At 44.1% G+C, this 17,904-nt stretch overlaps 2 protein-coding genes across 2 annotated transcripts; both read right to left on the reverse strand.

Moving 5' to 3' along the window:
* Positions 1-1,339: 1,339 nt before the first annotated feature.
* On the reverse strand, positions 1,340-6,627 carry LOC139823591 (uncharacterized). Its single transcript, XM_071796122.1, is given in 1 exon segment — positions 1,340-6,627. A coding segment is annotated over 1 exon segment (3,477 nt). The 5' UTR covers positions 4,919-6,627; the 3' UTR covers positions 1,340-1,441.
* Positions 6,628-12,759: 6,132 nt separating this feature from the next.
* Positions 12,760-17,424, reverse strand: LOC139823608 (uncharacterized). The gene has a single exon (XM_071796135.1). The coding sequence runs from the start codon at positions 17,422-17,424 to the stop codon at positions 12,760-12,762; it is 4,665 nt and encodes a 1,554-aa protein (XP_071652236.1).
* Between the last annotated feature and the right edge of the window lie 480 nt (positions 17,425-17,904).

A 17,904-nucleotide genomic window follows, 5' to 3' on the forward strand; every position in this document is an offset into this window, starting at 1 on the left:
CAGCACTGTAAATCCGTTCCAATATACGCGGCAGTAAGCTGTCAAAGCGCTTTCGTGTTCATGTGACGTCATAGATTTTGTCGTCACTCCCTACTTTCATTACTGCGGCTCGCGAGGTGAGGCATTCGCAGTAAGAATATGGCGGATATAGCGGCACCTTTGAAAAAATTGGTCCTTACCTATGTGAACCTTGCACCCGACTTTTGAAAAATTAATTTTTTTACGGAAAACGTTAGCATTCGGTTTGTAGTTGTTTGTAGTAACAAAAATTTTGTTTGTAGTTTAATACATTAAAAATGATAAAAATTAAAAAAATTACTCGCACTTCACTTTGAGATATCTCAAATCCGTTTGCGCCATCTTCTTTAGAATCATTTGTAGTTGTTTGTAGTGCTTTTCTTTTCGTTTGTAGTTGCACTGTTCAAAAATTATTATATTTTTGCAATAAACAAAAAGAGTAACTTTGCCAATTTTGGAGATATCTCAAATCAGCTTGCGCCATCTTCTTCAGAATCATTTGTAGTGCTTTTCTTTTTGTTTATAGTTGCACCATTCAAAAGTTATTATATTTTTGCAATAAACAAAAAGTGTAACTTTGCCAACTTTGAAGGATATCTCAAATCCGCTTGCGCCATCTTCTTCGGAATCGTTTGTAGTTGTTTGTAGTGCTTTTCTTTTCATTTGTAGTTGCACTGTTAAAAGTTATTATATTTTTGCAATAAACAAAAAGAGTAACTTTGCCAATTTTGGAGATATCCCTATCCCCCACACTTCCCTCATTACTCTTGCTGCCTTCCTTCTTCTCTCTCTGATATGCGCCTCCTGCCCTCCATTCTCCTTCATCGTATACCCTAAATACTTGAATTCTTTAACCTCTTCTAATTTTTTTCCCATCTCAAATCCGCTTGCGCCATCTTTTTCAGAATCATTTGTAGGTGTTTAAAGTGCTTTTCTTTTTGTTTATAGTTGCACCATTCAAAAGTTATTATATTTTTGCAATAAACAAAAAGTGTAACTTTGCCAATTTTGGAGATATCTCAAATCCGCTTGTGCCATCTTTTTCAGAAACGTTTGTAGTTGTTTGTAGTGATTTTCTTTTCGTTTATAGTTGCACTGTTCAAAAGTTATTATATTTTTGCAATAAACAAAAAGAGATAATTTTGAGAGACAATTTTGGAGATATTTTAAACGAAACGGAACGAAAACTATTACAAACAACTACAAACAATTCTACATCGAGTCGCGCAATTAGTTTTAAAATATTTCCAAAATTGGCAAAGTTACACTTCTGTTTAGATTAGATTAGATTAGATAAGATACTTTATTACCCCAAGGGGTCTAAAAGGGCGTTTTGTAGGGACGTACCCAACCCTGTACATCCAGTTTACAACAATTTACATACAATTAAAATACATATAATTTATTATAAACATATTCCTCTTCAATCCTTTTCGTTGTCTCGTCCTCCTTGATCCTCTTTCGTTGAGTTGTTGGCTGATTCTTCTTCCCTTCTCACTTTCCTCCCTCCTCCATCTCGTCTCATTTCCTCTATTGCTCTCATCCATTCTTCTCCCTCTCCCTTCTCTCCTAGCAATCTCTCTGCCACATCCTGCCACCCTTCTCCTTCCCATTCCACCCATCTCGTACATTCCTCCCATATATGTTCCCATGTTTCCTCTTCCTTCCCACACATCCTGCATTTTTTGTCCTCCTCATTTTCCCAGTATAGTCCTTCCCTCACTTCGTTACCCAGTCTGAATCTTGCAATCCTGTTCCATCTTGCTTCCTCCCATCCCTTCATTAGATAGTCCGGGATCCCGTCCTTCCTTATGCTCTTATACCATCTATTGTACTTCGATTCTACGATCTTTTCCATCCCTTCTTGTCTCTCCTTGTCTCTCTCCTTCTTTTCCAATTCCTCCTCCTCCAACTCCTCTCCTCCTTCCATTTCTACTCCGATCCCTTCCAAGTAATCTTTTCTCTCCTGCTCCCATCTCCCTATTACCTTTCCTCTCTTCCATCTCTCTTTCATTTCTTTCAAACACTTTCTCGCTATCTCTCCTCCTCTACCTTCTTCCAATTTTCTTTCAAATTTCCATGTTTTCTTGCTTGCTCTACTTCTCATCTTCTCTCTTTCTAGCTCGTCTCTGACCATATATCCCGGCGTCCTCCAGTTTACTCCAAGTACCCATCTAAGATATCTCTCGTGAATACCTTCTACCTCCCTCCTCTCCTTCCATCCCCATACTTCTGCCCCGTATCCCATCACTGTCCATATCAGTGTGTCGTATAGCCAGATCCTTCTTTTGCAGTCCTTTTTCCACATCCTCTTCCCTATCCCCCACACTTCCCTCATTACTCTTGCTGCCTTCCTTCTTCTCTCTCTGATATGCGCCTCCTGCCCTCCATTCTCCTTCATCGTATACCCTTAATACTTGAATTCTTTAACCTCTTCTAATTTTTTTCCCTTCCACCTCCAGTCGTACTTCTTCTTCCTTCCTCCTCCCTTTCTGAATCTCATTACCTTTGACTTCTCTATACTCAGAGTTAACCCTTTTCTGTCTAGATACCCTTCTAACCTGCTTATCATTGATCTCATGTCCTGTTCCTCCTCTGCCAGCAGTGCAATATCATCTGCATACATTAGCGTGTATATTTTCTCACCTCTTAATTTCACTCCTCCCCATCCGCCTTTTTTTATATGATCCTCTATGTCTGCGATTAATAGATTGAATAATATTGGGCTTAGTGGGCATCCCTGTCTCAGGCCCTTCGCCGTCCAAAATTGACCACCACTCTCTCCTCCTTTCCCTACTCTGCTCTTTGTTTCCCTCAATACTTCCTCTACTCTGTCTATCAGTCCTTGTCTCACTCCTCTTTCTCTCATTGCCTTGATTAATACTCTTTTGTCCACTGAGTCGAAGGCAGCCTTCAGATCCACAAAAAACACCGCCATCTTTCCTTTCTCTTTTCCTATTTGTCTGTTCACCAGGTAGTTCAAAACGAATATTTGATCCATCGTTCTCATTCCTTTCCTGAATCCCGTTTGATTATCGGGAATCAATTTCTTCGTTTCTACTTCTTCTCTTATTCTTTCCGCCAGTATCGCCGTGTAGATTTTGTACATCGAAGACATGATGGTTATTCCTCTATAGTCCTTCACATCTCGCCCTTCTCCTTTTTTAACTAATGGGATTATCTCCCCTTCCTTCCATTGTTCCGGCCAGCCTTCACCTCTCCAGACACGCTTGCATACCTCCCATATCCATTTCACCATTTCTTCTCCTCCGTACTTCCATGCCTCGTTAGGTATTCCGTCATTGCCTATTGCTTTTCCCGTCTTTAGTTTCTTTATTACGTTTCTTACCTCTTCTAATCCTATCTCTTCTTCCTCCTGTCTATTTCTGTCTCCCTCTCCCTTTACCACTCTGTTCTCCACTCCACCCATCAGATCCATGAAATACTCCTTCCACTCTTCCGGTTTTATCTCTTCATTCAACCTTCTTCTTCTCTTCCTTACTCTGCCTATCAACTCCCATACCTTTCCCTCCGTTTTCGCTTCTCCGATTTCTCTAATCATTCTTTCTTTCTCCTCCTTCTTTCTGTCACACATTTCCCTATATTCTTTTCTTCTTTCTCTGTATCTTTCTGCCTCTTCTTTCCCTTTTCTCCATTTCCTTAGTTCTCTCCTCACTTCCCTCTTGCTCTCCGTACATTCCTCGTCCCACCACCCTCTTTTGTTCTTGATAGTCGCTCTTTCATTCTTGTCCTCGTTCTCCTCAATCACTCTTCTTATCTTCCTTGTTCCTTCCTCTATTTCCTCTTGCAGGTCTCTTTTTCCTCCAATCGCGCCTAACTTCTCCCTAAATTGCGTCTTTCCTTCATCATTCCATACTCCCCTTCTTCTCATTTTTTCAGTTTCTCTCCTCCTTTGCCTTCTCTTCGAGCTTCCTCTCACCCATAGTATTAATGGGTGATGGTCCGAATCTATCCTTTTTCCTACTTCCAGTCTTTCCACCTTTTCTCTAACCTCCTCGTCCCCTATTATGTAATCTATGACTGTCTCACCTCTTCCCCCTGTGTATGTATATTCTCCCTCCTCGTCCCCCTTCGTGCCTCTATTTAATATCATACATCCTCTCTCCTCGATAAACTCCAGTAACTTTCTGCCTTCTTTATTTATCTTCTTATCTTTAGACTTCCTCCCTCTTTCCTCTCTTCGTTCGATTTCCTCTTCCCATCCTCCTTCCTCTCCCGTTCTCGCGTTGAAGTCACCTCCTATTATGGTCCTTACTCCTTTTTCCTCCTCCTCCGTCCTTTCCTTCAGACCTTCTAGTTTCTCGTCTATATTGTTGTTTACATAGATTCCTATTATTCTCCATACTTCCTCTCCTATTCTTATCTTACCTTCGATTTTTCCTTCTTCCTCCGTCTCCCTTCTTTCCTTTATCTCTTCTATGCTTTTCCTTATTCCTAGCAACATGCCTCCGCACGCTCTGCCTTTCTTGTTCCTCCTGGCTGCTATCTGTACTCTCCATCTATATTCTCTCGGTAGCTTCTCCTTCACCTTCTCCCATCCTTTCTCATCAGTCCAAGTCTCCATCATCACAATCACATCCCATTCCTTTATCCCTTCCCAGAAGTCCTTATCCTTGTTTGATAAACCAGCTACGTTCCAAAAGGCCACTTTCCACGTCTCTTCGCTCTCCCCGTCGTTTCTTTCCTCTTCTCCTATATATCTTTTCTCTTGTCCCTCGACTTCCTTTATACCGTTTCCTCTAATATTTTCCTCATCTACCTCCTTTATACTTTCTTCGTCCTTTCTGGTTTCTTCTGGTGTGTTCCGCCTTTCTTCTATCTCCTTAGACCTTACCTGTCTTCTTTCTTGAATCTCTTCCCTCCTTCTCTCGTTCATCATTCTTAACCCTTCTTTATCCTTCTTCTTTTCTTTCTTATCTGCGAAAGTGATCCCTTTCTTCTAGCGCTTCTTTGCTTTCGTTCCATCTCCATTCCTTATTATCCTCCCATATTTTTTGGTAACCGACCGTTACCCATTTTCTTGCCTCCCTTTTTTCCCTTGCTATCTTTCTTAACTCTTTCTGTATCTGCCTTTCTTCTTTAGTAAGGTCGTCATTCAGAAAACAGCCATACTTCTTTCCTAGCTCTTTCTTTCTCATCATTATCTCTCGTTTGTTTTCCCAAATTCTGCATCTCAGTACCTTCATCTTAAATTCTCCATGTCCAATTTCTTGTACTTCCTCAACGGCCATTTTCGATCTATTTATTTCTTCTATCAACTTCTCGGTTTTTTCTTTTCTTTCCTCTTCATTTCCTGTTTTCTCTTCTCTTACAATTATGTTTACTCTACTCCTTCTTCTTTCTGCCATCTCCATATTTCTTTCTATCTCTTTCATTTTCCTTATTATCTCCCCTCCCTCACTCATTGACATGTTTACTTCTATCTTCTCCGCCTTCTCCTCTAAATTCTTAATTCTTCCTTCCAGAGTCTTTCTTTGATTTTCCCATATCTCCTCGCTTCTCCTCAATTCCTCCCTCAGTCCCTTAATTTCGTTTTTTATTTCCTCTTTATCTCTTTTTTTTTTTCTCTTGTTCCTCCTTATCTTTCTTTCTTTCTCCCTCTTGTTCCTCCATTTTCTTCAAAATTTCTTTAACCTTCTCCAGTAATTCTTCCGTCGCCATATTTTCTTTTCCCTGCTTTTCTTTTTTGATTTTGGGCGGCGGTGATCTGTTGACCCTTCTTTGTGCGTTGAATTCTTTTAAAATTTCTTTCTCCGCATTCGCTGCTTCCTCCACCTCTTCTTCCCTCTTCCTTTTCTCACTCTTCTGAAAGAATTCCTTGACCGATCCTGTACTGTCCGCTCTTCTTAATTTGGCTAACTCCTCCGCCTTCGTTGGTCTGCCTCTCGCCTTCGCCTTCCCCCTTCTTTCCTTTATCTCCCTGTTGTACACTTTCTGATTCTATTTCCTTCTCTTTATCCATCCGCTGTTCTTGATTTACCTATCCCTCTTTCTTGTTTTGTATCCTATGGCTGCGTACACGTCCTACTATTCCTTCTATATCCGAGCTTCCCTTCTATGACTGAGCTAGTCTATGCCCGCTTTCGCGCCTCTTTCCTACGTTCGGTCGCCCCTCTATGTTACTTACCGTCTATGCCTCAACTGTCACTTCGTTCCAGCCACTTTCTTCACTTTTCACCTTTTAACCGATCTCGCCCCCGCTTAACTCTTTCTCCTCCGCCGTCTCACACCTCCTTCCCTTGCCGTCCCGCTACTCTCGCTCTCTCTCACCCTTTCTGTGTCGCACTTTTCTACCACTTTATCTCCGCTATGTTCACACCTGTCACCTTCTATGTTCCGGAACCCAAAAAAAAAAAATCAAGTTACACTTCTGTTATATTGCAAAATTGGCAAAGTTACATTTCTGGTATATTGCAAAAATATCATAACTAGATATATATAGAACGGTGCAAATACAAACAAAAAAAAGAAAGCACTACAAACAACTACAAATGATTCTGAAGAAGATGGCGCAAGCGGATTTGAGATATCTCCAAAATTGGCAAAGTTACACTTTTTGTTTATTACAAAAATATAATAACTTTTGAATGGTGCAACTATAAACAAAAAAAAGCACTACAAACAACTACAAATGATTCTGAAGAAGATGGCGCAAGCGGATTTGAGATATCTCCAAAATTGGTAAAGTTACTCTTTTTGTTTATTGCAAAAATATAATAACTTTTGAATGGTGCAACTATAAACAAAAAGAAAAGCACTACAAACAACTACAAATGATTCTAAAGAAGATGGCGCAAACGGATTTGAGATATCTCAAAGTGGAGTGCGAGTAATTTTTTTAATTTTTATCATTTTTAATGTATTAAACTACAAACGAAATTTTTGTTATTACAAACAACTACAAACAAAATGCTAACGTTTTCTGTAAAAAAATTAATTTTTCGGAAGTCGGGTGCCAGGTTCACATAGGTTTGGTCCTTGTGGACCTGGAAGGCAACAACGAGAAATATACAGTAATTGTTAATTACGAAGATGCGGAAAAAGCCCGAAAAGATTACTACTACTACTACTAAATTAATATAATTAATATAATAATAAATAATTTCGATATTTTTATAAATATGAAAACTGTTATTTATTTTATAGACATGACTTTTGCAACATTATTGTTTAAGTACAAGATTCCTTTTTATATATTTAGAATAGGTGCTTCTATCGTGTCACGTCGTGTCTAAGATAGGTTAAGATAGATTATATTTCTTTCTTATACGGGTGCGTTTCGACATTCACTGGCAGTACTGGCAGTACTGTGTCGTCGTTCCGTTATTCCAGCCTGAAAGTAACAGCAGCAATATAGAAACGCTCCTGCAGTTCTACTCAATGACGTCATATCGTCAGTACTTACAGTGAATATCGAAACGCACCCTATATTGCATGACATTATATTTGATAAGTAGCAGTGCTACACCTTATTACAGTCATTACACTTTGAACACTCAGACACATTACAACTGTCAGCAAATAAAAATAAAATATTATAACCCAAATAGCACCGTACATCTTATGGACGTCCGTTTTACGTCCATTTTACTACCATACGTCCATGGACATAATAAGGTCGTCCATTGTACATCCATATAAGGATGTACATTGGACTAATAAAGAGGGACGTCCAGTGGACATCCATTTGAGATCCCCTTTATATAACTAATTTATGAATATATACTGCACATCCATTGGACATTTGTACATGGACTTATTTTGGATTTATTATTATATCCATATTTTTTGTCACAAAAATGAGTTTTGTAAGGCATAGCGTTACTCTCCCGTCACGTAAAGCATTTTAACTTTTCCGTCGTCATGTCTATAATATGTTTATAATAGTATGCGTAGCAGTCTTTTTTTATGGCGTGATCATACGCGTACAGATACCATGGCCCGGGCGTGTAATAATTAACGAGTCTTGCGCGGATTGGTCGAGCGCGATCACGTGACTTGATTTGGCGGGCTTGTGCAGGGATGAGCGCGCTCGTGCCTTACTCGTGTTACTCGTGTATCGTACCGGTTCACCCTTGGTCTATTGTCCATTTCTGGGCTACTCAGTTATAATTTCACCTGCATCACGTTGCTGCTCGCAGAGAGGCATGCAGGTATACGTACGTACGTACGTAGTGTCAATTGTCGCAGTGTAGAATATTAATAAGTGTGCGGGTACACGCGATGTGCGATACGTCGGAGATTGATCCGGTTAGCGGCATCGCGGGTTGTCGAACGGATCAGGACAAACCTAGAGGTTGTGAGGGTACACGGATACGAAAAAATGTAAGTATATGTATATTTATATATATGTATTTAATAAATACATAATTTTAGCAGATTTTTATTCTTATAACCTAAAAAGTTAATATTTTACTTTATATGACGATATTACATATTTTTCGTTATCAAGAGAATAGAAGCAGCGTATAATATTTATTTACTTATCGCAATAATAATTCGCAATTATATATAATTTTAAAAATAGTGTAGAATAACCAAGTGTGGTACACGCGGTGTATTTCGAAGAATTACAATCGACTCGTCGGAGATTGATCCGGTTAGCGGTGTCGCGGGTTGTCGAACGGATCGAGACAGACCTAAAGGTTGTGAGGATACACGGATACGAAAAAATGTAAGTATGTGTTGTACTTCGATATTGAAAATCTGCTTGAAAATATAATTGTATGTATGTTCATAAAATATATAAGCCTATTCTACAATGAGACAGAAGCAGCTATAAGCTATAAGTGACAAGGATTGGATTTTTGCCAATCTTTTATGACACCTGCGTTCCAACTTATGAATGCTTTATAATTGCTTATGACTCGCTTATATCTTCTGATTGCGCTGACTTCTGTCTCATTATGACAACTGCGTTCCAACTTATGAATGCTTTAAAACAGGCTTATAACTCGCTTATATCTTCTGATTGCTGACTTCTGTCTCATTGTAGAATACGCTATATACATTTTGCTACATCTAAAATTAATTTATATTTTTAGATGATATGTTTAATAAAATAAACTAACTTTTTAATGAACTAACAATATTCATTCATGTATAATACATATTTCAGATTTTCACATATTGTATGTACATACAACCTGTTAATCATGAGTGCTTTCCAGCAACGACACAGTATGACACAGTATTATTTTATCTTTGCCGTTCACTGGTATTGAAAGACAATAGAATGATACTATGTCGCACTGTGTCATTGTTGGAAAGCAGCCCATGTATTTGACTTAGCGCATTGACTCAAAATATAAAATATGCTTCATCTAAACTCATTCTTATTTTATATCTTCTTTAAAATAAATTAATACTTTTAAATCCTATAAATTAAAAACATTTTTTATTTTATATAGCTCTGGAAAATCTGTTGCTTTGAAAAACCCATTGAGGAAGGTTACGCAACACCATTGGTACAATTAATTTACAAGATCACACTTAAGGACTGTGTTGCCTTTAGGAAATTCTTGGAAAATAAGTGAGTATGCCTAAAATTGCAACTAAATATTATAGGCGAGCAAAAGCTAGTACAGATTCTACGATAAATTTAGCTGAATCTGATCAAGCTTTTGCTCAATATTTAAATAATAATGATTTGAATAATAAAACGAATATTAATGAACAATTTAATTGCATTGATTTGTATAATAATTTTGATAATATTGAATTTGATAATAATATATTAGAAAGTTTAGAGAGTTCAGATAGTGATACATCCAATAATGATTTATTATAGATTTTAATGAAAGCACTTTGAATAACGAATCAATTAATAATTATGAAAATTCCAATACAACCAATAAATGTTCTCTACGATCACAACTTGCTACTTGGGCTTGGAAAAATAAAATTACTCATGTTGCAATTAACGAATTATTAGCTATTTTAAAATCAGAACATGATGAATTACCTTCGGATGCTCGCGTATTATTAAAAACTCCTAGAAAAAATACATTGAAGATTGTTGAACCAGGACATTATTATCATTTTGGTTTGAATAATTGTATTCATAAATTATGTTCATTTGTATCTTTAAAAAATTTGCAACAAATAGAAGTTTACATAAATATTGATGGTTTACCATTTTTTAAAAGTTCGAATCAGCAGTTGTGGCCAATACTATGTAGTTTAGTTGAAAATCGTAATAAAGTAGGTATTGTAGGTATATATCACGGGGAAAAAAAGCCAGATGAAGCAAATTTATTTTTAAAAGATTTTATTGCCGAAGTTATCGATTTGTCAACACACGGTATCATAATAAATAAAGAGAACAAAAGTTTTAATTATCCCTTCAAAATTAAAGGTTTTATTTGCGATACACCTGCTAAGGCGTTTATTAAATTTACAAAAGGTCATACCGGTTATTATTCATGTACAAATGTGTTATAGAAGGGGATTATATTAACGGTAGAGTTTGTTTCTCGAATTTAAATAAATTCCGTGATAGAACCGATTTAGAATTTAGATCAAAATCTCAAGAAAAACATCACATAAGTTCAAAAACTTCTGATCTTGAATTAATCGAACATTTAGATATGATTCGTGATTTTCCTGTCGAGCCGATGCATTTAATTGATTTAGGCGTTACAAAAGCTGTAGTGAGTATGTGGTGTTTTGGTAAACCATCAGTAAAATTATCTCATGCACAAATTACACAAATTTCTGGTTTATTAATAAATCAAATTAAAAATATTCCTTTAGAATTTAATCGTACACCTAGATCATTAGAAAAAAGTAGAAGATGGAAAGCTACAGAATTTAGACAATTTTTATTGTACACAGGTCCTGTTGTGTTAAAATCTGTACTTAATCGAGACAATTATCTCAATTTTATGTCTTTAAATGTAGCTGTCACTATTTTATCGTCTCTCCATCATGTTAGATATTTAGATTACGCTAATTCTCTTCTTAATTATTTTGTAAAAAGTTATATAATTTTGTATGGCAAAGATAATTGTTCAATTAATATTCATAACTTATTACATTTATGCGATGATGTAAAAAAGTTTGGAATGTTATAAGAATACAGTGCCTATCCCTTTGAAAATCATATGCAAAAGATAAAAGGATATATTAGAAAAAAAGATAAACCATTGTGTTCGAGAGCACGCGGTAGCGCGAGGTAACGAGACGATCACGATTAACGACACAGCGAGTAACAGAAAAATAAAGCTTGTATTTTCAGAAAACGTATTTACAATATGTACAGTCTTGTTTCTTTCCAGCGAAGAAAGCGAAGCCGTGAGAGCGCACAGACGTTATACGGCAAAGCGGTGAAAGCAAGCGCGTGCGACTATCTATGCGAAAAGCGGTTTAAGCGGTATAGCAAAGCGGTGTACTAGCGGTGATCTGCGAGCGAAATCGATTCCGCGGCGCAGCGGTGGTCCCTTTAACTCCTCCGAGGCGAAACTCCCTCCCTGCAGATTTCTCAGAATTTCGGGAGGGTGATTGGCCGTCGGAGTCTCGCGTCATGGAGCTGACGTCACCGCTTTCACGTGGTGACCCGACGGGGTCGTCACCTGTTTTCGAGTGCTTTGTGTATAGCATGGATCGTTCCTTTGTTCTAGCGTTGTTGTTTGACTTTATTATTGATAACAAAGTTAAAGTTTCTGGAAAGTTAATCCCGAAAGATCCATGCTATACCGAATATTTCCGTGACAATTCTTGAACGGCATTTCACGCGAATATTAATTTACTGAATTTACTGCAGGCGTGCATGTGCAGACATGCAGCCGAACGCGACTTCGTCGCGATGCTGAAATTTGCGATCTCAAACATCCCGCCCGCCTCGTCATGCTTGACGAAACAGGACGGTGTGTTCGATGGCTCGCTAGATGATGCGCCTGACGTCGCGGTCGACAGAATCGATATGCGATCGATTTCACTGAACGCGATTTCGGCGCGTGGTGCAGGCGAGCGCCAGCGGCGTGGCGCGCCTGCGCAGTGTCACAACGTGCGACGATCCCGAGCAAGACACATAAATATTCGCGATATATAATATGCGTAACGCGAGTTCGTGGTATGTGAAAGTATGCGCGAAAGTGATTTTACGACGTGAACTGTGAATGGTGGCAGAAGGCCAACGAAGATAATTAAGCATTGGCAGAGGGCCGACAAAGACAATTGAGCATAGGCTGAGGGCCGATAACAACAATTAAACATAGGCTGAGGACCGAGACCGACAATTAAACAATCGTAAATGTCGAGTGGCTCACGCATCCGTCGGCGGCGGCTGGTCCTTGATCCAGGGAAGTAGCACGAGCTTGCACAGCGGGCGCACGAGCTCTGTGGTGGCTGTCCGAATCTTTGCAACGCGGACCACGCCGTCGTCCCCTGGGTGCAGTCTCACGATCCGGGCGAGAGGCCATCGACTCGGCGGCGTGTTCTCGGAGCGTACGAGGCACAAGGCTCCCACGTCCGGGACGTCCTCGGTTTTGTGCCACTTCGGCCGGGCTGTCATCCCGTGGATATATTCCCGTGACCATCGAGACCAGAAGTGATCGCGCATTTTCTGAATGTGCTGCCACCGGGATAGCGTGCCGTCGGCAGTCTCCTCGAGTGAAGGCTCGGGCACGGCCAGCAGCGGGGCGCCGATCAGGAAATGCCCCGGTGTGAGTGCGGAAATATCGTCCGGGTCGTCAGATAAAGCCTGGAGCGGTCGTGAATTCAGGCAGGCTTCGACTTGTGCGAGGAACGTGGACATTTCCTCGAAGTGAGTGTGCTCTCTCCGATCACTCGTCGCAGGTGATGTTTCGTGGATTTCACCGCTGCCTCCCAAAGTCCGCCGAAGTGTGGTGCGGCAGGCGGATTAAAGTGCCATTTCACACCTTCGGAGGTGACAGAATGGGCGATGCGACGGCCGTCGGCGGATGACGCGCGGAACATATCCTGGAGAACTCGGTCAGCGCCGACGAAATTGGTGCCACAGTCCGAGTAGATCTCCTCGCAGAGGCCTCGACGTGCTGTGAAGCGACGGAATGCAGCCAGAAATGCATCCGTCGTATAGTCGGAGACCACGTCGAGATGCACGGCCTTGGAGCTGAGGCAGACGAACACGGCGATGAAGGCCTTGTGGGCCTTGTGCCCTCGTTCCCGGCTCGTGCGGATGAGAATGGGGCCGGCGTAGTCCAAGCCGGTCCGGAGGAACGGGCGCGCTGGTGTGACTCGTCCTCGAGGAAGATTTCCCATGGGCGGCTGCGGTGTGGCCGCTCGCCATCGCGTGCACGTGACGCACCGATGCAGCATCTGTTTGACCACGGTCCGACCTCGAGGGATCCAGAATCGAAGGCGGAGGAGCCCGAGAGTGAGCTGCACTCCCCCGTGCAGCGTTCGACGGTGGCAGGAGTCGATCAGTAATCGAGTGAGCCATGAAGATGGTGGGACGATCATTGGGTGCTTCTCATCGTGAGGTAGCGGAGCGTGCTTCAGGCGTCCTCCTGCTCGTAACACGCCGTGGTCATCCAGGAATGGATTTAAGTGCACCAGTGAGCTCCTCAGTGGTACAGTGCGGTTGAAGGCGACTGCGGTGACTTCGGCGGCGTAGTGCAACCCTTGCACCACGCGGAGCCACAGAAACAGTGCCTCATCTATCTCGTCAGGTTGAAGCGTGAGCATCGTGCGGGCGACGGAGTGTCGCCATCGAGAGCACCAGGCCGTGACTCTCAGTAGCCGGTGCAGGGATGAGAACCTGAGTAGCATGTCAGGCTCGACTTCAACCTTCTCAGTGGCGGCTTGCACCACGACTCGTTGTTCGGGCATCTGGTCGGCGGGTAGTTCGGAGTCCTCGTTCGGCCAGTGAGAGGGGTCCTCCTGGAGCCAGGCTGGACCCGTCCACCACAAGGGGTGGTGCAGTAGCTCACTTGGAGCGATCCCCCTGGAGGCGCAGTCGGCTGGATTGTCCCGCCCTGGGACGTGTCGCCATTGAGCGTCGGGAATCTGCGTCTGGATGTGAGCCACGCGGTTTGCGACGAAGGTCTTCCAGCGTGAAGAGTGCCCTCGGATCCACTGCAGTGTGGTCTTAGAGTCTGACCAGAGAAAGACAGGTGCTGTGGACAGACTTAAAGTGTTGCGATAGTGCTTTGCGAGATTCGAAAGTGACGCGGCGGCACACAGTTCGAGGCGCGCCAGTGTCACTTGCTTCACCGGTGCCACTTTGCTCTTGGCGGCCAGGATGTGTACAGCCCGGAAGTTGTCTGAGGAGACGCGGAGGTACACGACGGCGGCATATCCTCGTTCGGATGCGTCGGCGAAGCCGTGTATTTCCAAGTGCTGGTTCTCGGGGCCAGTGCCGAGCCAGCGATTCACGCGGAGGCCTTCGAGCAAAGGGAGTTCCTTGAAGAGGAGCTCCCAGCGGTGAGCGTCGGCGGAAGGGAGCGGAGTATCCCAATCCAGCTGCTGCAGCCATGCAGACTGAATTAATATCTTGGCGCGGATTATGACCGGAACGAGCCATCCCAGTGGGTCGAAGAGACGTGCGGTTTCCGCGAGGACGTGTCGTTTCGTGTACTGAGTTATCGTGCGCGGGTGTATCGCGAACGCGAAGCTGTCCTCGCTCGGGTACCAAAGGAGACCTAACGTGGTCTGACTTTCGTTCTGCCAAGAGTGCGGTTCTTGGAACAGACGGTGTTCCCGGGGAATGCCTTCTAAAGCTTCCTCGCAATTGGACGACCACTTCCGAAGCGGAAACCCGCCCGCCATGCAAAGTTCGCGAAGTTCGGTTTGCAACGCGATCGCGCCGGGTATTGTGTCCGTCCCCGTCTGGACGTCGTCGACGTAACGGTCCTCGAGCAGTGCGACGGCGCCCTGCGGATATCGCGCTTTTTCGTCGTTAGTCAATTGAATAAGTGACCGGATCGCGAGAAACGGTGAACACGCGAGGCCGTACGTCACCGTGTTCAGGAGTAGTTCGCGCAGTAACTCGGTCACCTTTCGTCTCCATAGGATTCGTTGGAATCCGCGGTCTTCAGGGTGCACGAGGATTTGGCGATACATCTGTTTGATGTCCGATACGAGTGCTACGCGGTACCGGCGCCAACGCGAGATCACGTCGGCGAGCGCGGGCAAGAGATTAGCTCCTACGTGTAAGTGAGCGTTCAACGATTCACCGGACTTCGTGCGTTGCGACCCGTTGAACACCACTCTGAGCTTGGTGGTGGAGCTGGCCTCCTTGAATACTCCGTGATGGGGTAAGTAGCACTTCCCGGTGGTGTTGTCTTCGGTGGTGCTCACCTCCGTCATATGTTGCAGGTCTTCATACTCCTGCATGAAGGCTCGGTAGAGCTCACCGAACCGCGAGTCCTGGTCGCATCGTCGCTCCATGGTGGACAGCAGGCGCTCCGCCGGCTTGCGAGTCTCAGCCAGGCTCGTTGGAATTTTCCGGAACGGGAGTCTCACGACGTACCGTCCGGTGGCCGTACGTTCGTGGGTGCGCACGAAGATCTCCTCGCATTCTTCCTCTTCGGGCGTGAGAGCGGCGGGAGCGGAGACGTCGGTTTCCTGCTCCCAGAAGCGGCGCACTAGATCGACTAGCTCGTGGTCGGCAGTGCATTGAAGTGAACTGCGGTGCCCTTCTGTTGCACCACAGCCCCCCGAGAGGATCCAACCGAGAACCGTCTTCTGCGCTATGGGCGCTTCAGGCCCTCCTTTGCGGATTCCGTCCTCGAAGATGATGGAGCAGACTTCCGCTCCGAGGAGTATCTCGACTGGATCGTTATCCAGGAACTGCGGGTCGGCCAGAGGAAGTCCCTGAATGTGTGGCCACGCTGGAGCGCGCCTCGTAGTCGAGCCCTGATACAACGAAAGACGCGGCAGAACGAACGCGACGGCGGAGATTGTGGACCCGGTCGTGATGGAGGTGATGCTCACCGTCACCTTCCCGCGGGTCGATCCCGATTTTGAGCCGCCGATCCCGAAGATTGACACGGCGGAGTACGATCGTTTAAGGCGGAGCTGCTGAGCCAGAGATTCGGAGATAATCGATACTTCAGATCCCTGATCGATCAGAGCTCTCACGGCGTGAGGATCTCCAAGGCGGTCGGCGACCATCACCCGCGCGGTTGCCAGAAGAACGGCCTTGCTATCTTCGTTTTGACGCACTGCGGATAGTGCGCTGACTTCTGCGGGTGTCGGCTCCACGGGTTTCGGCGCGGGGACTTGAGCCTCGTGGAGCAGTGTGTGGTGCCTAGACTTGCACGTCAGGCACGTTTTTGACGATTGGCACTTCGCGATCATGTGATTGCCAAGGCAGTTGTAGCACAGCCGATTAGTCTCGACGAAAGATTTACGCTCGTTGGCCGGCTTGGCCTTGAAATCGTTGCACGTCATTAGGGTGTGCTTTCCCTTGCACAACGCGCACTGTGGATCGAAGCTACGTTTCGCGGCGTGAGTTTTCGCGGATCGTGTCTCTGTGGCTTTCGACGCGGGTTTCGGTTTCGCGGCATTAAGTGTTAGTATGCGCTTGGTCATGAAGTCTGTGAGTGCCGTGTGATCCGGTGGATTGATGGAGTCGCAGATGGAGGACTCCCACTCGAGACGCGTACGCGGATCAAAGAGCTCGACTACGAGGTGGTTGAAGAGGTCCATCCCGTGGGACTCGATAGGCCGGCCGATGCTCTCCTGCGCGTTAACAGCGGCCGTCGCGGCGTTGGAAATTCGGCTAAGTTCATCGGCGGTATCTCCCTTCATCTTTGCGACGGCGGTGAACGTTGCAAAGTTGGAGCGTATCAACTCCCTTTTGTTTTCGTAATGCTTGTCTAAGATCGCCCATGCGCGTTCGTAATTATCTCCGGTTACGTTTAACGATCGAATTAATTTTTCAGCTGTGCCTTTCACGCACGACCGAAGGTAGTGGAAGCGCTCAACGTTTGAGATGGCGGAGTTTTTTCCGATGACCGACTGGAAGAGGTCACGAAACGACGGCCAGTCTTCGTACGCGCCTGAGAAATCGCGCAGCGTAATGCGGGGCAACGAGGTCTTAGGAGAGTGTTCGTTGTTCTGCACCGGCCCAGCTGGCACGCTGGGCGTCGCGGGTTTCAGTTTGTTCGCGAGACCGGTAAGCAGACTATGCTGATGCACGTAAGTGTTCTCAACAGTGTCGACAAAATCTGTTTTTGCGTACTCACTCTCGTTGTAGAGTTGCCCGTAACATGCCCGAATGAGGTCATGATTCGACTCGAATTTTGCCCACAGGTCGTCGAGAATGCGGATGCGGGTGCTCACAGCGTCGAGGGTGAGTTTATCCGCACCCAGCTTCCGGACGTTGTCCATGGCGCGGGAGATGCGGCCGTGGATGTCGTGCTGGCTGCTCAGCAAGGCACTCTGGTCCATGCTCATGGCTGCGGTCGTTCTTTGCGGAAGCACTCCCGAGTTCGCGGGTGCCGGTATGATCCGGCTCGAAGGACCAAAATGTTCGAGAGCACGCGGTAGCGCGATGTAGCGCGAGGTAACGAGACGATCACGATTAACGACACAGCGAGTAACAGAAAAATAAAGCTTGTATTTTCAGAAAACGTATTTACAATATGTACAGTCTTGGGTAAATGTTTAGTATAACGCTCTCCTCTCCGATTTTCTTAAAACTTTGTAAAATTGCTTATTTCTGTGTGTAAAAAACATTCTGAGAAGGAAAATCGTCGCTCAGGTCTCGTTTTTTTTAAATTTAATTTCAAAGTTTTGATGTCGGTAAAGTAGGAAAATGATAATTTACGTTTTTAAAGTACTGCGCAACTTCATTTGAAGGTCACGTGACAACTGTCTGCTAATTAAATACAAAATATCTGCTTAAAACATGTGTGTGCCCTGCTTTAACGAAAA

Source organism: Temnothorax longispinosus, unplaced genomic scaffold (assembly GCF_030848805.1).
Source record: "Temnothorax longispinosus isolate EJ_2023e unplaced genomic scaffold, Tlon_JGU_v1 HiC_scaffold_14, whole genome shotgun sequence".
Taxonomy (NCBI): domain Eukaryota; kingdom Metazoa; phylum Arthropoda; class Insecta; order Hymenoptera; family Formicidae; genus Temnothorax; species Temnothorax longispinosus.